The 24,070-nt window shown below is 39.5% G+C and overlaps 1 protein-coding gene across 1 annotated transcript in view; it reads right to left on the bottom strand.

Annotated features, from left to right (window-relative positions):
• The window catches only part of ASB4 (ankyrin repeat and SOCS box containing 4), a 76,542-nt gene extending 52,942 nt beyond the window's left edge, over positions 1-23,600 (bottom strand). Inside the window, exons 1-4 of the mRNA XM_042977210.1 lie at positions 23,528-23,600; positions 18,571-18,635; positions 17,038-17,112; positions 1,986-2,097 (exon numbers count right to left, since the gene is read on the bottom strand). Of these exons, the coding sequence (XP_042833144.1) occupies positions 1,986-2,097; positions 17,038-17,112; positions 18,571-18,635; positions 23,528-23,600 (325 nt within the window). The remainder of the gene's footprint in view (positions 1-1,985; positions 2,098-17,037; positions 17,113-18,570; positions 18,636-23,527) is intronic.
• Positions 23,601-24,070: the final 470 nt, after the last annotated feature.

Here is a 24,070-nt window from a genome sequence, read left to right as displayed (position 1 = left end):
CAGGTCATGATCTCACAGCTCGTGAGTTGGAGCCCCACATCAGGCTCTGTGCTGACAGCTCGGAGCCTGGAGCTTGCTTCAGATTCTGTGCCTCCCTCTCTCTCTGCCCCAACCCACTCACATTCTGTCTCTGCCTCTCTCAAAAATAAATAAACATTTAAAATAAATAAATAAATAATTAAAGGCCATTTATAGGGATGTACACAATACCAATTAATCATGAGATAACGAATGAACCCAACCTGAAGTTTGTTTTTCTGTAGCCTACTCTCCAACCTAGACACACACACACACACACACACACACACACACACAAATCCCTTTTTCATTCCATTAGAATTCTACGGCCATTTTGCTCCCCATCGCTCTCAGCTCTTCCCTTATCCAAATCTGCTCTTTAAAAGGAAATCCAAAGTTAATTCATACTAAAGTCTAATGAACTGAGGATTTTTTAAAGTGTGACCCTCTTAGGATTATCTGAATTTATGTAGGAATCTGTATTCAACTAATCGAACTGAGTGCTAAGATACTAATTTGAGATTCCAGACGCTGAGAAAGGAAGTTATTTGTTGATATGGACTTTTCTCTGGCAGAGACAATTAGTATCACAGGTACTGCCAGAGACAATTAGTATCATAGGTACTCTGGGGCGGTGGGATTGTCATTCCTGTGCCTGTAGTGTGTGTGTGTGTGTGTGTGTGTGTGTGTGTGTGTGTGTGTAAACAGGCACTCACACTACATGTGTACGTGTATGTACCCATTTATACATTTCTATTTAGCTATGTACGTTGAATCTGTGTTCTGAGCAGAGTTTTCAGGCTATACAGTATGCAACCTGCTTTTGATCATGAATGAATCGCAACAATACCCAATACCTAATCAGTCATTGTAATGCTCAAATCTCCTCAACAAGCAATTTGCAAAGCTAGTCTCTTCTAACTGCCTTGGAAAGAAGCTGGTTCCAGATCTGGAAACCAGAGTATGTTTTGCCTGCTGATTAGCAGCAAAGATTTGGCAGCTCTGTGCACCAACTGATTGGAAACTCGTGCCTGCTTCTGCAATGGGAAGAAAAATGATCTCGGAAAGGAAGCAGTAGAGAGCTGATTAAGAAAACACCATTTTGATGTAAAATCAAAGAAAACACCGAATGTTAGCACTGGAGGGAAGATTATCCAGTCCAAGCCTTTCATTTTCCAGATGAGAAAACTGCCACTTTTTCAGCCTGCTAGAGCCATAAGTCGCCCACTTCAGTCCAAGCTAATGGACTCAGGATATCTGCAATGCAGCATTTCCATCTGTCTTTGTCTTTGTGGAAGCAGAATAGGTTTAGCGCCAAGCCTGCTTCACAAATCACGAGGAGGGAAAGAAGGTCCTGAATGCATCTATAATATGCCACAGCTCTGATATGGAAATGCATTTGTTTGTTGATGTTTTCTTATTCTTCCTGGATTCCCAGTAGCACCTAGAGAGTCTATCCTGCCCATTTATTATATGAATCTGTCATCCTTAGCCTCTCAGCCCCTTTCATCTGCATGTCCTTTGCTCATAATCATTAACCAGTAAATCAGCCCCGGAGACAGCTGGGTTTTGGGATTCAGCCCACCCCCTGGGTGAACTTGTGCTTATAACTCCCCTCTCCTAGATGGAAACGTGTGTAGGTGGTTGGCAACAAGACACTGTCGCGGTGCCCGTAGAAACTGAACAGAGAAATAGGAAGGGGGCAGATTGTCAGATACAGATCAGGGCCGATATACTGAAGAATATCTTGAAGCCATGTTGCAGAACTTTTTGGTGATGCTATGTGTGTGGGGAAAGGGGGGTGGATTCTGGATAATTCAGCCCCCGGCATAGCAGGAAAGCCTTCTGTAGAGAAAGGAAAAGCCCATAGCAAGAGGCCACCCACATACACTCACACCTTAAAATAGGGCTGCAGTCACGGGGCGCCTTGTACCAAGGAGCAAGAGTGTCCTTTCCATCACACCTACCCTCTCTGAGGACCAAACCTGAAGTAAAGCCATCCTTGAAAACCACGGTGATGCAGCACATATTAACATTCTTGTGTTGATACTGAAATGCCAAGATATCAGAATTTGTCCTCTAAAATGTAACCAGCAACAGTAGCAGCATAACAGAAATACAGTTAACTAATTGGGTATATTCATTTTTTATACTCAGCCTTCTTTCCAGGGCAGAATTGTCCCAGGGCTTCAGAACCTAGCATGTGATTGATTCTTAGCATTTATCTTTCAAAGAGCCCCCCTACACTCACCTCTGCAGATGCCAGGCTGCTCTCTGTGTGCTCAGATGGGCACAAAGTGCAGGAATGGAGTAGAACCTGGCACAGAGCCCCCAAGTGGGAGGGTGAGGAAGCTGCTGCCTCCCACTAACCTGAACCACTCACGCTTCCCCCCCGCCCCCCCACAGGTCTGCAGTCTGTGTAGCCATGGCTCTAAGAGCTCTTCTTGAGCCAAGTGTTTAAATGAGAAGAGAACAGACCACAGATCCTCCCTCCTATGCAAAAACCCCACAGAGACTCTCAAATACAAGCCATGCCCATGTGGATTTATAGTATCTACAGTTACTTTTCACCTTCCCCAGACCATGACACATAATCTGTTTATATAATTTCCCCTTCATAACATCGTAGATTATCAGCATGCAGGGGATTTAGAGAAGGTCCTGACAAAGCCTCCACTTTACAAATAAGAATAAGATTAAGTAGCATAAAGGGCTCACGCCTGTATAACTGGTACTGACAGATCTGCTCAAACCCCGGGCTCCCCCAAATCTTTAAATAGCCACGGGTGATCTGACGGCTACACGCATTTCACTTCTCAACCAATAGCACCTGTAGGCAAAAGTTCTAAAGGGATTTTAGAAGTTTCACCCCTACAAAAATATGCAGAGTAATCTTGTGTGTGTGTGTGTGTGTGTGTGTGTTTACTTTAAATGTGAAACCGAAGAGAGATGCCTGAGTAGCCGAGTGGAAAGCCCCCAGCTCAGGAAATATGGTAAGGAGAAAAGTGTTTGGGCCGTTTTTGGAAGAAGGAATCGATTCCGCTCTGTGTTTAGGGGGGATGTATACATCTCTGGTAAACTTTCAGCTACTCCTGGGTTCTGCAACAGTTATCAGCTATAATGTTATCTGAGTTCAAAGAACCCTACGCATGAGAAGCTTCTGTTATTACAGCCAAAGTTTGGACACACTGCTAGTGGCGGGATTAGCAGACATTTGCTCTGCCTGTGTCCATGTATTTACACAGTCCTGAAGGATTATAGACTGACGCACAATTCTTGACTATTTTTTTAATAGCTAATGTTTTCAGGATAAATCTCAGAACTCCCCCAGCAAAGAAAAACAAAGTCAGCTTGAAATGCAAAATTTAAAAGAAAAACGTTTGAACGTTCAGGGAGGGATAAGAACCCTAAGATGGTAATAGGAAAGTAGGAGAGTGAATTTCTGGCAAAGAAGAACATGAGGTGATAAAGAGTCTGTTCATTAAGAGAGTGGAAGTGAGAGCTTTTGAGATATTTGGGAGGAAGTTGTGACTTAGTAAAGTAGATAGAGTACCTGCCAGAAAGTTTTCCTGTGAAATCATTCATTGGTTATTTTAATTAAAAATATGACTACCAACCGAAGTAGCTGCTGCTGTGGGCCATAAATGAAGTGCTTAGAGTGCATTACACTGATTAATAAAAGGACTCTGATTAACCTTGCTGACAAGGGAATTTCACACCCAAGAGATAAGTATGATATTCTGCCTGTATCATTAACACGCCAAGGCTCATACATCGGAAAGAGAATCGAAATATGTAGTTGGAAAAAGCTTTGGAAACAGCTTTATGGATGTTGGCGTTTCCAGGGCAGAGAACACTGGTGAGAACCAATAGGAATTAGCTCCGGGTTTTCTTACAGATCCTGCTTTCACTCTGGATGCTGGGCGCTTGGCTCTAGGAAACTTTGTATCACGGAAAACCCTTGACCTCGCAGCTCCTTGTATGGGGCACTTCAAAAGTTGGGCGTGTATTTAACGTTTCTTCACGTCATTCCCATCTTAAAGCAGTCGTCTGGTAGAAGGAATTTCGCTTGCCTGTTTTTGCTTTAAAGACACATGTCTCTGCTATGCTCCTGGAGTTATCCCAAATGCCAACCAGAATGTTTTTAATGTTTGCTTTACAAAGTGTGAGGCAGATGTTTTTGGGTTTTTTCCCAATCAATAAAAACATGATTTTATCTGAAGATTTGATCATGAAGTTTAACATAACTTTAAAAAACAAAACAGGATCTCTCTAACTTTAAGAATCATTCTTAGGTACTGGGTCTGGGCGGGCCCCACAGCTTGAACCTGAGCTCTGGGATTTTGTTCTCTATTGCTAGAGATGAGGAAGCAGAAGTGAATTTCCAGATGCTTTGTTCTGCCTTCCTCACAAAATCCACATTTTACATTTGCTTCCATTAGTGTGCCAATTGGATTGTGGATTTGGGGAAGCAATGTTTGGACCCCAAGTTGATTTCCTTGCCAACAGACTTCTGAGTTGTCTTTTCCAAAAATTATAAACTGACTTGTCTACTAGCTTAGACATACCATATTTAGGGGGAAAAGTGTGGTCGCTTTCTGAAATTCCATGAAAAATGCTGTATGTCCTAAAAGAAGTAAAAATGGTTGGGGATAAATTGTACCCCTGTTGATATGCTGCAGGACAATGAAATATTGAATGTGGGTTATATTATTAATCATACAAGCAAATTTAAAGGTAGCATGGTATCTTTCATAAGTTTGAAACATTGTCTTGTGTAATAAGCCACAAAATAACCAAAACCTGAAGATTCCCACACTAAAAGTAAACAGGTAGTGTTTCTGTTTCCACATCTTAATGCTGGCTATATAGGTTTGTTTATTTTGTGAAAATTAATCATGCTGTACACTTATGATCTGTATACTTTTCTGTGCAGAGCCTTTCAAGAGTGCTTGAAAAAAATAACTAGTGAAGAGCAATCCAATAGCATTCAATGTCCAAAAAGTCTGCTATGATTTAATAAAGTCTCACAAAGTTTAATCCAGCCACTTAGGTCGACTTTGCTTGGCTAGCAACTAAGATTCTATTTATCACTTCCATTCCTGACTGAAATATTAAAAGGTTTGATAATTAGGCTAGAAGACATGTGAAAATGTGAAAAAAATAAGTTAGAAGAAGCTTTGAAGAAAGATAAGACTTTAATCTGGGTGTAAGATTGAAAAGATAGATTCTTATACCCATACATGTATTTTCTATACATACAAACGTGTGCGCATGCCCACATACACGCAGTTCCTGTATAAACCCTGAAGATATGACCACATATCCTATTGTTTCTGTGCATACATTCATCTGGCATGCATAAGAATCAAACTCTTCTTTTTTCCTTTCCCAGAGGGTGTAATCTGCTGTTTCCCTAATTGAAAGGCATATTCTGCGGTCCTAACACTATGAAAACACCTGTTAGCACGAATGAATATTTAGCTCTATGAAGACCACGGGAATCGGGTCATATTGACAGAAAAGATTAAAAATGCATCTTCTTCTGATTCAGGGGTGATGACACCATTGGAAGCAAAAGAAACGACACCCTTCTTCCCTCGAACCTGCCCTAAAATGCCCTTTCTCACAACCTCAGAACCCTGGGCAATCCATGCAGTTTGGCATGTTTAGGAGATGGGAAAAGGCAGTCTTTACAGCTCAGTGTCACATAAATTATGCCGACTTGGACCTCAGTTATTTTACATGAGCACCAGTATGAGCTTAAAACATACCTTAAAAATGTATTTAGCATTCGGATAGTCTTTCACCGAACAAATCCATAAGGTGAAAGTAATCTGATTACATGGGACACACTCCTTCTTTCTAACAGAGCCCAATCAACTACTTAAAAAACAAAACAAAACAAAACAAAAAACAAAAAACCAACCAGACCTCTTTGTTATCTTCTAGCTAAAATAGCAATGTCAATTTATGATAAAGCCCTTCAGTAGGAGTCACCAACACAGTAACTGGCCTCCACTATTATATCCTTCCTTCAGAACTAACAACCAGAGTATGGTAAATAAATGTGAAAACATATACCATTAACATTGTTTCTGAACATTGGTGGCACTGATGATTTGTATGCAAATGAAGAGTACTTTCCACCTGAAAAAAGAACCGCTATCTCTCCGCAAATGCTGATCTTATCGTCTCTTTTGTTTAAACAGAAGTGATGGAGAACGTGGTGTTTGCTTGTAGTCTGCTCACCAGATGGCCTCGCTACTCAAGTTCCCCCATTAACTAGCTGATTTGGGAAATCAGAATCTGCACACTTCTAATTCATTTCTGATTTCCTAAGCGTGGATTCAAGAAAATCCCCAGATAAAAAAAAATTCAGTTCTCATTTTTGTTATCCTTAGTTCTTTAAAAGGCAGGTATTCTGTATGGAGAATATCTACAATTTTGATCTATTCTTGTAGCCAAGGAAAAAAAGTTAACTTTTTGGTGTTTCTGGTTTCAGATTTTTGCCTGAACTAAAAACTCATTGACATGTTGAGGACCAAAAAGGTGCCTCAAGGCAGAGCCTTCCCCATTCAGTAACCCTCCAAATGGGGGCAAAATCCTCTTTTTCATCCAGATAGATACAGAAATGATATATCTTTAAGTGGTTGTATTAATAGACAGTTAGCAGTCACACTGGATTAGATTTTAGCAGTCTGTTTAGCCATAATCTGGAGATGTTTTCTTTATTCTATATCATTAGAGGCAGAAGAAAAGTTAGAAACAAAAACAAAGTACATTAATAAATATAATTGTTCACGATTTCAAATTCCAGACACAAGGATAGAAAAGGAACAGAACAGAAAAGAAAAGAAAGAAAGAAAAACATATTTATACCACCCATGATGGTGTCTAGTTAAAAAAGAGAAAAGATTAAATCAGAAATATTTTTAAAATACATACTTAAACCCCAAGAGCTACTGGTTTAGAGTGGGTGACTGACACTGCATTTAAAACAAATCCGTTTTCTATCGATTTTACACTTACACCTATAGTTTTTACCTTGTTTATAAGATGCCAAAACCATATTCTCATCTTCAACTTCAAAAACTGTGTCCACATCTATTTGCCTTTGGATTAAAATGGCCTTCAATTTTCCGAAGTCATTTGACTTTAGAGCCTCAAGGAAATTTCTCTTAACTAACTTGGCAGCTGCAGATTTAGTGACAGGGGTGTTGGTGCCCTCCATCCTTCCTCTCCCTCTGGAAGCTTTGTTGTGATTTATCAGGAGAATAGCACCAAGCAAACAGGCACAAGCGAGAGCCCACAAACTGTCGGCTAATTTTATCCCAAAGTTATGCTGATCCGTTCTATTTATATAGGGATCATTTCAAACTTCAAAATATCCTTCTTGGCTGTCACTCCCTTTTCAGGTCTTTTAAACTGGTTCTATACTAACTGATTCATTGAATAATATATTGTGTCAATATCAAGGAAAACCCTCACAACACACTTTGGAGAACGAAATGTCAGTATTATTTCTTCTATGATCAAAGCAATAGTGTAAGATTTAAAAGCTCTTAATGCTTTTTTTTTCTCCCTCAGTAAAAACATCTGGTGCCCAACTGGAGATCCAGCCACTTGCTTTGATTAACCAATAGGCAAAAATGAAAATTTGTTACAGTTGCTGATATATGCACTCCTGCAAACCTATAATAATTGTGTAATATAAGCCTGTAAAATCAAGCACAGTTGTACACATTTGAAAACAAACAGAAAGTTTTCAAGTGACGTAGACTTGAAAGGTTTCAATGTCAAGAGAGAAAGTGGGGTAGGGTATGGGGTGGCAGGACTGTTCTCGGTAAAAAAAAGACTGAAGAAACAAAACAGCCAACTGCAATGAGTGAATGAACTTTATTTAATGCTGTATTTAAAAAACAGAAAAGAGTATATATTGAGGGCAATTGTGGAAATATGAATATAGATTAGATATTACTTCATAATTTGGAAAAACTATTGATGTTTCAAGGCGTGGTGGAGGTATTATGGCTAGGTAGAAACATATTTTTACTCTTAAGTGATGCATTAAGGGGTAAATTGTCATGATGTCTAAATCTTTTCAAATAGTTCACAAATGAAAAAATAATATATGTATGCATGTAAATAATATGTGTGTGCCTATATACACACACACGTGTGTGTGCATATGCAAGTGTGTGGGGGGGCTATAATTAGAGGCAGAGAAACAAAAAAAATGTAGCAAGAAGTTGAAAGTTGGCAAATCTAATGAAGAATCTATGGGTGTCTGTTATATTATTTTTTCAGCTTTTCTTTTTTTTTAAAGTTTATTTATTTTGAGAAAGAGACAGAAAAAAAGCACGAGTGGGGCAGGGGCAGAGAGAGAGAGAGAGGGAGAGACAGAATCTCAGGCAGGCTCTGTGCTATCAGCATGGAGTCTAACGTGGGGCTGAGATCACCACCTGAATGGAAATCAAGTCAGACACTTAACTGACTGAGCCACGCAGGTGCCTCTCAGGTTTTCTAGAAGTTTGAAACTTCTTCAAATAAAAAGTTAGAGAAATAGTCAAATTTTAAATTTATAAATCATTAAACATTAGAAAAATGATGACAGTAAGTATAAATTTGAATGCAGTGAAATCACATCTTATATATTGTTGGTAAGAGTCAAAACTGGTGCAAACTTTTTGCAGAAAAATTAGCAACATGAATTTAAGAAAACTTAAAATGATAATACTAAGTATTTGGTTCTTAGGATTTACTTAAGGATGTAAACATGGATGCATACCATAGCACAATTTGTTAATTTATTTTATTAATGTGTTACATAAATACAAGAAAGTGGAAAGGGACAAATCATAAACATACAGTTCGTTACATTTTTAAGAAGTGAACACTCCCACGTGATGGACCTCCATATCAAACCATAGAATCGTCCAAACACACTTGAAACACTTTTTATGTCTCTTTCGAATCAAAACACTCACCTGACTCCCCAGTGACAACCATTGTCTTGACTTCTAATCCTGTAGATTCATTTTGCTTGTTTTTTAATGTTTAAATGTTTTGTTAATATTCTTTTTTTAAAAAAATTTAATGGTTATTTTTGACAGAGAGAGAGAGAGAGACAGAGAGAGAGAGAGAGAGCCAGAGAGAAAATGGGGGAGGGGCTGAGAGAGAGAGAGAGGGAGACACAGAATCTGAAGCAGGTTCCAGGCTCTGAGCTGTCAGCACAGAGCCCGACACGGGGCTTGAACCCACAAACCATGAGATCATGACCTGAGCTGACGTTGGACGCTCAACCGACTGAGCCACCCAGGCGCCCCTAAATGTTCTGTTAATATTCTTAATTTTTAAATCTTCAAGCCTAATGTGGTATAAAATATTTTGCCTGAAAAGGATGGATAAATGAATATAAATGTATGTGTGGGTAATTACATTGTTAATAATAAAAAAAGTTCTTGGAAGAAATCTAAATGACCAAGAGTAGAAAATTTCATAAACAAATTATGACATAATCATGTAATCGAATACTCTTCAGTCATTATGATTAGGTAGATATATGCTTATTAAAAATGTCTGAGATAAACAATTTATAAAATAGTATGCATAGTATAAATATCTTTAAAATATCTGCATTTAAATGATGTACAAATATGTATTCTTATATGCTTATATAATTTGTATATTATATTATATATGCTTATGTAGTTTGTATATATTTATATAATATACAAATGTATAAATACATATACTTTATGCACATATAGGAAGAAAAGTCTATAAGCATCTATTTGCAAATATCATCCACTTTTATTTCCTAGTGGTAAGATTACATCTGATTTTTTCTTGATACCTTTCTTATTGTCTGAATTCATCTACAATAAACATATATTACATTTGGATAAAAAGTATTTCTGTATATGTATATAGGTAACATATTATTAATAAGGATAACTTGTTAACTCAGAATAACTACTTAGTACGAATGAATGAATAAATAGCAAATGAAAAAAGAATTATTAACTGATTATTTCCAAGGTCCTTAGTACTGTGCTAGATGGCAAATAAGATGCAGCTGTTCCTTTTATATCCATATGGGCAACTCACATAGAGGGATAACATTTATTGATATGTTTTGTCCCTTTTTGACAAAGCTAAGAGAAAAAAACATCTCTGGTAGAGGAAACAAAGAGATCCAGAAGTTGTGCACTTTTGGAGGATAATTATTGCTGGAAAATTCCACCAAAATGGAATCTATGTAAAATGAAGACTAAATTTCACAACAGGGGGAGAAAACTCATTTTAAATTCATCTTAAAAAATAAAAGCAAAAATTATGAGAAATGTTTTTTCACCTAATATTTAACAAAATTTAAGTGGACAGAAGCTATATGTAAGTTGTAAGACCACAAAATAAAAAAGGGGCACCCGGGTGGCTCAGTCAGTTGGCCGTCCGACTTCAGCTCAGGTCATGATCTCACAGTTTGTGGGTTGGAACCTCACATCGGGCTCTGTGCTGACAGCTCAGAGCCTGGAGCCTGCTTCGGATTCTGTGTCTCCGTCTCTCTCTGCCCCTCCCTGGCTCATGCTGTCTCTCTCAAAAATAAATAAATATTTAAAAAAAAAAAAAAAGACCACAAAATAAATTGTCTACCATTTCCTGAGTAAAATAATTTTTCTGATCAATTTTGTAACAACATGAAGCAATATCCTGTATCTTTGGAGTGACTTTTGTCCAACTGATATAAAAAGGATCATTTTTGCAAAAAGTATTCAAGGGCTTCATCAGTTTTGCCAAGGGCCTGTCTTCATCCTTTGATACTCCAATGACTTTCAAACACAGTTGCTAGAATTCCCGCTGGAGCACTTATCAACTCCTTTTGTTTTCAGACTCTTCTTATTCAGTTATTAACAGAAATGACCCTACCAAATCCTCATTAGCAAATGGTTTTGTATGAGACTGGGCAATTCTCTTACATTTTCATCAATTTCCTGATGTCTTACCTCTTTTACAAAATTTGCAACTTCACTTTGCAACAGACATCAGATAATGAGTGAGCTATGGACTCAATAATCAAGGATATGTTCTCAGATTTGAGTTTGCCACCTTATGACCCTAGGGACTGAGATAACTGACAATCAGTTGATAGGCCCCACAACTCTTAACAGTAATAAAGTTTTAATCTAACCCTACATTCCAAATTTTACAGTTTTCTGCTTTCAAGAAGATACAATGAGCTAAGGGGAAAGGGAGACAAATACCAGTGAATATGGAAAAGAAAATACAAGATAAAATATAATTCTCACATCCTGGTTCACAAAGCAATCCATTCCGTTATTCGAAAATTAAAGTTGGTATTTTTGTTACATTGAGCCAAAATTGCCTATCCATAATTTTTTTCATTGGGTCTAATTTTGAAAATGCAATCATACACTTATTCCATTTTCATCTTTGATGAATTTCTAACATTTGAAAATAGTATCCTATCCCTCATCAGTCATTTTTTCCCTCAATTAGTATCAACTATTCCTTATTTGGGCTGTTTTTCAGAATTCTCTTGTCCTACCTACTCTCTTCTGGATCCTCTCTAGTTTATTGCAGAATGCCGCTCTTAAATTTGGAGGCCTAAAATGGAATATAATATGCTAGAGGGAGCTGAAAACTAAGGGAGTATGATGGAGGTCACACAGCGACTCTTTGCTTTTGTTGAAATTGCATTGTGATTCCTTAAGGGCACTGTGCAAGTCTGCCTTATCTTATAGTTGTAATTTCTTCAACAGATATTTATTGAGCGCCTACCATGTGCCAGACATTTATTCTGAGCACTGGAGATACAGCTGTGAACAAAAGAGATCAAAGTCCCTGCCTTACAGGATTTAGCACTGCTGATGGACTGAAGTGAAAATGGAAGTCCCCAAATCTTTCCAAACTCCTCTACACCAGAATTTGTCACAAAGCTGCAAATTCACTAAATTTCATAGAGAAGCAATGTGGTTTGTTTGTTTATATTCAATTAGTTAATCCGATCCTTCCTTTACGGGTTTTTCACCTTAGAGGCAAACGGAAGGACAACTTAATTTTAGTCCAACTTAATATGTTAAGCCCTATTCAAATTTTTAGCAGTCTCTTTAGGTAAATGCTCAGTCGCTATGGATTAAATTCTCTATTTTTGGGAGTTCTAACTTTCCTCTAAGATGGTTTCTGGAAATATGGGATATGTTAATAATAATAATATTCAAAATACTAATATTTAACAACCAGCATCAGTTAGAAGAGGCTTTGATCATAAATAATCAACAGGGTCAGACTGGTGTGTACCAGATGAATATCAGTCAGGGGTAGGAGTGTAGCTTATATGATCTCATGGGAGGAGAAGGAGTCCTCAGATGGACTCATTGTCCTGGGAGCCCTCCTTGATTTCCATGGCAGAGTGGCACAGTGGCTCCTCTAAATTGTTCCTGACTGTATTCAGATTTCTGGCTCCTACCAATGGAGCACATGATCCTGGTCATTTGTCTCCAAACGTGATGTCTTCAAACACTGCAGCCTTTTGGCTAGGTTACTGCAATGCATACAGAGGAAATTCCAAGTCCTCTCTCCAGGCACCCTGCCACCCCCTCACACTTCATGGGGAATTAGCAGCTTTGGATAGCCTTTTTCTTATCACCTTTTTAGGGCAAGAATAGATATGGACCTTAGCTGAGGGCTGGAGTTCCAAGGAGTCTGCATGATTCCTGATGCTGGCCATTAATCTCTGTCCTTAGACAGGAATTTCTGGTTGTTTCTAAATCCTTTCCCCCCTCCATTGCTCCACCAAAGTTCACCCCTGGAAGAACTATTAGGTACCTGAACAGGGATGAGAACACGGCATCTAATTCCTCTATCAACCTATATTTCTTTTCCTAGTCCCTCCAGAAGTCCAGCCTCCTGGCTAGAAAGGTCCAGTCTTAGATATTTTGCTTCCTTTTTAACTTTACCTTTTTTCCCCTAGCAAGCTTGACCTCCCTCCATAGGTAGAAAAGTTGTCATCTTTGCATTGTGGAAGAAACTCCATGATCCTGAGTTCTTTGGGCATGGTCCTTGATATACAAAAGGAGGAGATAAAGTAATCTAGAAAAAAAAAATCCTTGTTTTCTTAATGCCTGCTATTCACTATTATCGTCTTTCTAAAAGTCAACATTGGGACTAAATTTGATCAGTGGCCCATTTATCCTAGGTTGTTCTGTACTTTCTCTCCTTGGGTTGATAAACGTCTCAAGACTTGGCCCTGAAAGCTACAAGAAACATGATTTTCAAATAAATAAAAAAACATTGCTGTTAATATTTAGAAACAAGTTTACAATTTCAACTTAAAGAAAGAACTTATTTTTTCCCACAGAAGCTATTTCAGTCCCATCTCTTGGCCATAAAAATAAAAAAATCTAAACCTTGTGGAATAATTTGAGGAAACAAAGCAAGTTTCCATGAAGAAATGTATAAAATGGAGAAAGTTACCTGTATTATTATGCTAAAAAAATCAATCAGTGACCAATCTACTTGAGCAGCAGAGGATAAAACTAAGAGATAATCACTTGCACTTACAAAACAAACAGCAGTTTAATTACATTGCCCATCAAAGTCATTCTAACATATAGGAAGCAATGTGACCAATGCTAATGAGACAGATTTGAGAGCTGCTTACATTGTCCACATCACTGCTTCAAGTCACCATGTCTCCAGGCCTCAGGAGGCCAGATTTCACAGTGGTCATGTTTCATGCTGTCCATCCAGGCCTGTCAGAAACCCCTGTCTCTTCAGCTTTTAAAAATGAAAACTCTTCAATCTGTAGATGAGTTTTTTATTAGTATTTCACAACACGCCCAGGACAGTGTCCTCTGCCCTTGGAACAAAATGAAGAGCTTTCCAACAAGGTGATGATATTGTGGCAAGTGGCCCAGAAGACCCTCTTGTACTCTCTGGGGACGTACGGGGGAGGCAGCGGTCACAGAAGCCTGGCTGCTTGTTTTCTTGATGTCTGTGCACAACAAAGTCTGGCCACTCATAGTGTCTTCTCTGGAACACAAATAGCTCCTTGGTCCTTTATGGCATGTAAACATCAATTTGATGCTACTCAGCCAGCAATTACCTGTCAAATGCAGTCATAGGGAATAAATTTGATGCCAAGGCTTCTAAAATATACCTACAAAAACCAAAATTTCTATGAAAACAGACCCCACTGGGCCTCTCTGACTCTCCCGGGCAGATGAATTAGGATGTCCTTGCCATCGGCTCGCAAAGATGGCTGATAGGATGCTCTGACAATCCCTTCCTTCTTAGTTGTGATACTTAAGTCAGGCATGTAACATTGTACTCATTACATGTCACCTTGTTTTGTTTGCTATTGCTTCATTTGTGTTAGTGTTGATGCTCTGTATAAAGAGCTTTTGGGTTTAGGCGACACCAACACATGGAACTGACTTAAACATTAAAGAAGACTTATTTGTTCACATAATGGGCAATTTCATTTGTGACACGAGTTTCAAGAGAGCTCTGATCCAGGGGTCTACACTGTCAACGGGGGTCTTGCAAGTTGGTGGTAGTGTTAATAGCAGAACTACAACTGTTATCATTATTTCTAGCTTACAGATAAGGAAAACCAAGAACCAAAGACTGGAAGTGAATTATTCAAGATCAAATGGCAAATGAGTAAGAGATCCAAGACTCAAGCCTACATCCTGGACTCCCAAAACCAATGTAGCTATTGGACTAAGACTTTGTATAGTTTTGTTTAGGTTAATAACAGGCATTATATTATGATCATTGAGTACCCTAGGGAAAAAAATCTGCTTACATTTATCCCTTAATTCGATGAATATTTATTGGGAACTTTTTGTGGGCCAGGCACTATTTGGCTATCTCTTGCTACATCACGAATAACCCCAAAATGTATCGGCTTAAAGCACCAATAATCATACGTCTCATGGTTTCTGTGGGTTAAGGCTACAGACAAGGCACAGTGAGAAAGTCTTGTCTCTGCTACATGATATTTGAGGTTTCAGCTGAAAGACTCAAAGGCTAGGAGCTAGAAGATCCCCTTTTAAAATGGCTTGGTCATTTGGCTAACAAGTTGGTGCTGACAGTTTGGTTCCTGTCCATGTACTCCATGGTGCTGCTCAAATGTCCTCATGATATAGCAGCTGGCTTCCCCCAGCATGAAAAATCCAAGAGAGCAAGTCAGGAGGTGCAATTCCTTACTTTATCTAACCTAGGAACTTGTACACTGCCATTTCTAACACGTTCTGTTTGTCACACTGAGCAGCCTGATTTAGTGTGAGTGGGGATAAAAGAGAGACATGGTCACTGGGCAGTGAGAATCACTGGGGTCCATGTTAGCTACCAGTAGTGATTCTCCTCCACACTGTAGATACATGCAAAAAGTTCGTACTTATGTAGCTTGTAGCTAGTAAAGGCAATCAGACAATTTGAAAAGATTGGACAGTAAAATACATAGTTTGCCAGGGGGTAATACATGCCACTGAGCAAAATAAACTCGGGAAGGTCTAGGGTCATGACCCACCCTGTAAGTCACTCTTGTTTAGATTAGAAAAAGGTGTGCTCCTCTGGGCCAATAAATAAGGAAAAATCTGCTGTACTCTCAAGCTGGTCCTGGGAAGATATTATGGCCCTCGAAAGCATTGCAATTTCAAATATATGATCAGAGGCATCCTCATTTTCCCTGAACAAAAACTTGAAGGAGGTGTGAGACCGAGTCATGCTGATATCTAGGGGAAGAACTTTCTGGGTCACAGGAGCTGGAGATGTTAAGGCCCTGAGATAGGGAAAAAGAGGTGGCCCTAAGAGGCCATCTTTATTTAGATGCTTCCCCCCCTTTTAGGTATTTTTGAAGTTCAATAAAGCTTAGGAGTGGAACTGATGGATATCCATTTATTTCAGTTTTTCTGCTTCTCAAACCCAAGTGCAATTCAATTCTCTCAAAGTTTGGCCTAGGACAACATCTTCATATTTACTGTTATGTCTGGTCTGATACCTAGTAGTATCTCCAAACTGGCTTAGAACTGATGATAAGCTTTTTATTTTCCACAGATAAGCAGTAAAGGGCGTATTTTATTTTATTTGTGGGTATTCTATACTGAAGTGGAGCAAACACATGCAAAAAAAAAAAAAAAATCCAAACCATAGTAGGGTTCCAATTCTCTATCTTCCAAGGCCACTATGTCACCCTTGATATTGGGGCATGGCAATAGGATTATAACAGAGACCTAAAAAGCAGTAGAATTAGAACTATGCTTGTATAACAATGCAGATCAATTCTCTGTGTTAAGCATACTATTTCATGAGAATAATTCCCAAGGTTGTTAAGAATCCAATGAAACGATATATATAAACTTGCTTTGTACATTGTAAAGCATTCTCAAAGCATTACAGGATTTCTATCGCTGCCTTTCATATCACTAGAATAGCAGAGCATCACAACTCTCCCGAGAAAGACTATATGGTGTTACCGTAAAAGAGCCTTGGGTTGGGAAACCTGTATAGTGTTCCCAGTTCTGGTGATTATTAGCTGCGTGTTTGAATAACTGAAAATACTTCTCAGGGACTCAGTTTCTTCTAAGTAAAATAAGACCTACTAGACCCACTTCTCAGCTTTTAGTTTTTTCCTCTCATTGAGTATATAGTGTCTCCTGGATATTGGCAAAGCTTGACAATGTTGTACAAGGGCAGAAGTTTTGGCTATGATTTTCTTAACGGGCTGCCCATCACCGTTGCCCACAGACAGGCTCGGGTTAAGTCTTCAACCAGTGGGGGTCGCTGGAAGAACTTTCAAAACTCTGCCAGTTGTAAAGTTTTGCGCATCTATACTCTTGGTGGTAATTACAAACCGGAAGTGTGGTTAGCTTGAAGTCTGTTTTTAAAAAATCCCACGAATGGCTGAACCGATTGCCCTGTGAACAGGGTCCAGAATCCTACTCAAGCACATCTTCGCTTAGAACTCTGTGGCCTGGCATCACTCACTTTGGAACGCTGAAGTGATTGTTCGGCCACTGCTGCACACTTATTGAAACTGGTATCAGCGAACAAGCCAGCTGCCTTTTCGTGTAAGAGTGTTTAAACTGAATTCGTAGTGAGTCGCTAAGCTTTCCTGGAGCACCTTGGTCACTGGCAGGATGTGACATTGTTCTCTTTCATTTGCTCCCTTTATGGGTGGCAGATGATAGAACGGCTGAATGGACACAAGTAATAACCAAGCTCTAGTCCACCTGAATTTTGACAGACTATATATTTAATGTCATCGTTGACTGTGAAAGACAAGGTTTCTTGAGATAAAACATTCTGCGCACCCAGAGGGGCATTAGCTTTGTGCTCTAGGTCGCCTAGCAACTGACCTGCATTTACATGCCCTTCCACTTTAAATATCAACACCAGCTTGTATTTCCATCCCTCACCCTGCTATGCACATCACAAAATCAACTCCGGGGAATAATTTGTCATAATTTTGTCTCATCAGAACATTAACCTCACGATTGTGCTCCAAGCAGTATTTGAATCCTCTTTCCACTCTTGACAAATTTATAAAGCAGAAGATGTAGTTAGGAAAGAAAATTGCCCTTCCCTTTCAGGTGTTAAAGACATCAGACTGTTCTGAATTGTCTTTACTAACATTCTGGAACATTTTTTAAGACCTACAGCTCTCAGAAGCCAGGAAGCTGTTTACCAATTTGAAAGATTCATCAAGTTTATTTTCTATCTGTGGAGATACCTAAACTATGAATGCCCACAAAATGCATGAAAGCCGTTTGCACTGGAACGTGCTGAGCACAACACATAATCTCTGGGTTCTTGCAGAGAAAATTTTGCATGATGAGTCATGCAGACAAAGCTTCAGTTAGGGCTGCGGGAGGGGGGGCGGAGAGGAAGAGAGAGCATATTTACAGGAAAATCATAGGGAAAGAAAAACAACATTCTTGCTTTTTAAAGAGCTTGTTTACTTGTCAGGTCAGAATCACAGAATTAACTGGAAAACAGTTTTGACTTAAGTGTATCAAACCCACTTCATTTAAGAAAGCACTGAGGCAAGGTAGCTTATGTGCCTTGCTCAGGATTACATAGTTAATTAGTGGCAAACTGGAGGCTCTGACCTAGGGTCAAGTTTCATAGTTCCAGCTTTCAGACCACATGATGCTACCTCCAGACAGTTCCCTACCTCTCATCTCCCTCAATGGACTTCTTGGTGTGCAGAGAGAATGTTAGTTTACATGATAAAGACTTTCTACTGTCTTTAAAGTGGATAAACTTATGAACACTTGACAAATTCATAAAATAAACAGGATCATTTATTATTTTGTATATGTGATAATTTTTAATGTGGTCACTATATACATGGGGGTTCAAAAACAGACACACAAAAACAGGACTAATTCTGTGCTGCTTTAGAAATGAATCAATAAATCCAGCTTCAAACAACAAAGCACATTTTAAAGCCGCAAACATTTCTCTGGAGAGAGCATCAAAATTAAAACCCTGTTGTCTTTTATCAGCTGTCCTTACCACATCAGGCCGCATGATGGCAGTGTTCCTCGGCAAATGAACCTGGAGGAACAGCTGCAGGATCCCTGAGGGGGAAAAAAACCAAACTTGAGCCAATGCAGATAAAACGTGATCTAGATTTAATCGCAAATATAGATTAAAATTTGGGGGGGGGGGTCTTATCCACATAAACCATATCTTTCCTTATCATATTTTCCTAACAATGAATTTCACTGTTCAGAATTTGCCACGGGTTTATGATGTTATAGATGAATTTCAAGACACGAGCCGCTAACAAATACATAAATATAAATTAAACGTTGTTTGGGGGGAGGGGTTGTCCATTTCTTGTTTGTTTTCACCGCAGTGGTATTAAGGACACTAATAAACTAAATACATTTTGTACCGGGTGTCTTCAGATTCTTTCTAGACCGTTATTGTTTTAGGAGTCTCTGTCTCTGGGTGTGGGAAAGCAAGACAAGCTTGCTTCTCATGCTCACAATTTTCCTCTTAGGCTGAAAATATTCCCTGTAAGACCAGAGTGAGATTTCCTGAGTCTCTTCTAAAAAGGCGTGAAGCCACAGATGGAAGTTAAAGCAGCAGCTACTGTCAGTCAAGGCCCCAGGCAAGACTGTGAAATCAAAGATTTGTTCCCGTTTCCCAGCCCCGGTCCTTTCTAGTGTCTATACGCTGCCCTTGATAGCTCCAGGGGGTAAAAGAGCTAGGCTTGTCCTCGGGATCTTCCTTCTATTTCTTGATCCCTCCTGGGTGGACTTTGTATTTTCAACCTGGGTTGTAAGCTTTCTATAAATCTTACAAAGAATGAATGTTGGTTACCTGCGAGGGAATATTTGGGGACAAGCAGGCAATGTACCTCTAACTCATAACAGCTAATAGCCTTGACCAAAAGCTATCCGATGACTCTCTGGGCTTGGTGGGTAGCCCTGTGACTCCATTCCACAATGCAACAACTATTGACGGAGTTATTATTGTGTCTGGCACTGTGATAGGCGTGGCAGAAAGATGAGTAGGAAGCAGCCCCTGATCTCAACAACTTATGGTCCAATCAAAGAAATCAGACAATACTGGCTACACAAGAAGACAGAATAAGCTATATATACTGTGGAGGAAATACCAAACACAGGAGGGGAGGGGCTGGGGCATTATACAGGGAGAGATCACACCTTCCAGTTGAAGGATCAAGAAAGATTTCATAAAGGAAATGATAACTGACATAAGATTTTGTTGGAAACCAAGAAACTAGGGTGACTTGATACATTTGATCACGCCTTGGCACCATCCAGAAATGTACTCTCCCCTAAATCTCCACTTATCAAAGTCTCTTCCCTGTCTTATGTCAACTGTCCTGCATGTAGAGGGTGAGGGCATAGGGGAGAGAATGGCAATCCAATTTCACTATAATAAGAAGTATGTGAACAGGAGAAGATAACATTGGAAACATGACTTGAGTCTATATATATGGGGGGGGGAAGACTTGAATTCAAATAGAACAGTTGATATTAAATTCAGCCCATAGTGGGAATCACTAAAGCCTGCCAATACTCTGGGTTGTAATTTTACTTCCAAATTCGATTTCCAGTTGGGCATGAGGAGGGACTATTAAGGAAAGATAGTCATTAAACATAATTTATGATCTGTCTATTCCATTGCTGCCTGGATTATGACAGTGGTTCTCAAACTTTAAGTTATTTCAGAATTATCGGGAAGGCTGCTGCCCCCCTCCCAAAGTTCTGATTAAGTTTGGGTGAAATCTGAGAATTTGTTCAATGCCAGTACTGCTGGCCTGGGGAACACACTTAAAGAACAGCTGGTTTATGGGCTCTGTAGGATATTTGCTAGGTTAGAGAAAGCCACCTGATTCTAAGGGTCATAAAAAATACTTAAGTCTCTCTTCCTTAATTACTGTTTTTAAATTTCAATGATCAGGAACATCAGATAATTTTTTTTTGTCTTAACCACAGTCCTATTTGGGATAAAAAACATTCTACTACTGAAAACATGGTATGCATAATGACTTAATTTTTCTAAATTTGTTTTATTTCCATCACAGACCTCATTGATTTGCAGCTGTATGTTAAGAAATCATAACCCGTTACTGGGGATTGGAATAACTTACAATATTGAAAATATATATACAAAACCAATAAAGACACAAGAAAAACATTTACATGATAATGAGTGAGACAACAGATGATCCCATTTGGTAAATTTTATTTCTTTAAAATACTAAAACATACAAGTTATTATTAAGTACTACCATGTACTTATTAAGTATTATTAAGTACTACCACTATGTATATCCTACTTTTGTATTTGGTCAAAAAAAAAAAACAAAGAAAAATGCAAATAGCTAAGAAAAAAAAGATATATATATATATATGTATACACACACACACACACACACACATATATATATATATATATATATATATATATATATATATATATGGATGAGGCAATCATTAAAGTGAATAGCTGAGAAAAGTTAAGGCTAAAAAAGTTCAGGACACTTAGGCTCTTGAGAGCTAACGGGAGGTCAGGAAAGTGTATATAACCTGACCATGTGATCTTCAGTCTGGGCCAGAGCAGTCATGGGTGTATCTCGACTTTTAGCAAATATCACATGAAAAAATCCAACATTACAGAAAAGGTCAGGGTTCATTGAATGTTATGACTTTATTTATGACTTCATTTTACAGTTGAGGAAAGTGAAGTCTAAACATAACCAATATGCCCAAAGCCACCCAGTTTCTTCTTTCCATCCCCCAGCCCACCTAACCAGATAGCCAGTGTGAGTGAATACCCATCCCCTCTCCCATTTCCCACACCATTCAGCGGCAAAGACCACAGAGCAGCATTTGCTTACACCAGCCCTAGAGTCCCTCACTATTGTTCCCCATCTGTTGGCTCTGTCTCTCCAACAATGATTGCAAATGCCTCAAAAACAGGAGCCGCTTCTTCATCCCTTTCCTGAATTCCCTATGGATACATTAAGGGGCTGATTATTCCGTTTATATATATAAAAAAAAATCTCCAAATTACAAAAGCACCCACAATAGGATCTGTATTCTATAAGCTCTTTCAGGTTGCAAGAGCAAGGGAGATCAATTGTGCTTCCCTCGTTAATGGGGGTTTATTGTGAGGACAAACAGGACGCAGACTCAGCAGCTGCACACACAGCCGGGCCCCACCGGGAACTCCTCACTGCGTGTTATTGTCCCGGATGAACCTGTAGCTCTTGCGGCCGGCCGAGCAGCTGCTCTCCTAACTTAACTGCTTACCCTCTCTGTGCCTCGGGTCCTTCACCTTTAAAATGGAGATAATAATAATAATACCTACCTCACTGGCTTGTTGTGAGGATTAACTAGGCTGACACATGTAAAGCCCTTACAAGGGTGTCTGGGGCATAGTAAATGCTAGAAGATGTTAGCCGTCATTATTAATTCGGTGTAGCCCCACAGATCTTGAATATAAGGGTTTGGGCTCCTCTGAACGAGAGAGGCACAGAATTCCCTTTTTGTCTTCTTTGAGAAGATGGCTTTTTTTTTTTTCCCCTTATAGTTTCTGTTCACTGGTATCATTGCTGCCCTGGTGGAGAAAATCAGCTCACTACCCTTCACTTCAGAAAAGGCCTCGGAGCAACCGATTCCATGGAAACTCGCCATTGGTGAGCATTTGTTTATTCTAGTGCCAGACTGCTCAAGCATTGAGAGAGGAGATAGAGGACTTATCAGATTGGCTTCCTTGTACCGAGGCAGTTTGATTTTCTCTACAAGTTCTGGCAAATCTTGACTTAACCATAGCATGCCTAAAATGTGCAAATACCGTGGGATGGCAAACACAAATTTCCAGGAGGACCCGAGTTGGAATTTTATACGTAGACTTATGTTACTCTGCAGGGGCCCTCCTTGGGGTCAGCTACAAATCTAGCTGAGGTTAACAGTGTTTTATCATTCTGCAAAGAGGCTCCCTTGTAGTTAACCCTGCTGTTGAATTTGGAGCCTGTCCTGAGCCTTTTTGCTCCAGGCTATGCACGTGGACCTTGGCAGAGCATCATTAAAGCCCCTATTAGTGAGAGCTGACTGCTTTCCCCTGTGAGGAAAAGTATTACATTGCAGTAAAATGCAAATCCACTAACAGGCAACTGCAGATTTATAGCACTGCAGTTCCAGAGGAATCAAAGGGAAATAGAATCTTCTCTCCCCTGGTAGATCAGAGCTACAGACTTCTCCAGATTGCTCAGGATTTCCACGTAGGACTGGCTACATAATTTGTGGGGCCCGAGTGCAAAACAAAAATGCAGGAACCTTTTGTTCAAAAACTAAGACTTTCAAGACGGTGACAATAGAGCATTAATCCAAGTGCTGGGTCATTCAGACTCCAGGGTCCTGAGCGACTGCCCAAGTCACATGCCCATGAAGCTAGATCTGATTCCATGTGTCACTGAAAAATAACACACTTTCCATGTGATTTAGACACATCATATGGCCTATGGGGAGACAACCTTGTTTGCCTAATTCCCTCAGCCCTAGGCACAACAACAGGATGGGGGGAGAATCAAAATGGCCTGTGTTGTTGTGCCTCTGCCTACTTTTATTACCGATATCGTAAGTCCCTCCCTCCCCCCACCAAACACACACACAAGCACACATACACACACATCTCCCTTTGCTGTGCATCTCAGGGCACCGACACTCCTCCTCTGGTCCTTGTGTTTTTCTGCTTGGCATCCAGTAAGAGATCAAATGACACAATGCTTAAAATCATGGACTCAATACTACTGCTAATTGTGCATCCCTGGGCAAGTCACTTAATCTTTCTGTGCCTCAGTTTCTTTATGTATAAAAATGTGGATAACAATAGTACCTACTGGAGAGAGCATAATATGTTAGCACACATAAAATTAGATTTGTCCTTGGCTTACTCTAAGTGGTCTAGAGTTTTAGTTGTTACGAACCTGCCACTTTTGACCCCGCTGTAGCCACTCTTCTGTTGCTACCACCACTGTCGTCCGGACTCCTACAGTGCATGTTGGGCCATCCACTTATTGAACAAGAGGGCATTGGGCCAGGACTCCAAATTCATTAAAGGACCAACATTTAGACAGTTGTTTTTATTTCCAGATAAGATTAGATATGCACAGTCACAGAGATACACTGACGGCATTGGAAGGTCCCCTGCTGCTCTTACAAATGTGAAAACCATTTTAAGTGCAATACAACACAATTTTGGCATTTCTTCATTCTTAAAGATATTGGAGCCTGAAAAAATGAAGGGGGGCCTGCTCAGCAGTGTCCAAGGCCATTGGCAGGACCACTCCTGACTTTCCTCTTCTTTCCCTTGGTTAGAAAGGCAGGACTGGAATCCACACTGTTTTGCAAATGAGGGACCCCAACAGGAAAGAGACGGTAAAAGAACACAGGGTTAAGAATATATGTTTCTTCTGAGTCATGGCTGCTGGTGGTCAGGCAGGATATATACTTCAGAAAACAGCAGTAAG

This window comes from Panthera tigris, chromosome A2, assembly GCF_018350195.1.
Source record: "Panthera tigris isolate Pti1 chromosome A2, P.tigris_Pti1_mat1.1, whole genome shotgun sequence".
NCBI classification, from domain to species: domain Eukaryota; kingdom Metazoa; phylum Chordata; class Mammalia; order Carnivora; family Felidae; genus Panthera; species Panthera tigris.
This window is presented reverse-complemented; position numbering and strand designations above follow the sequence as displayed.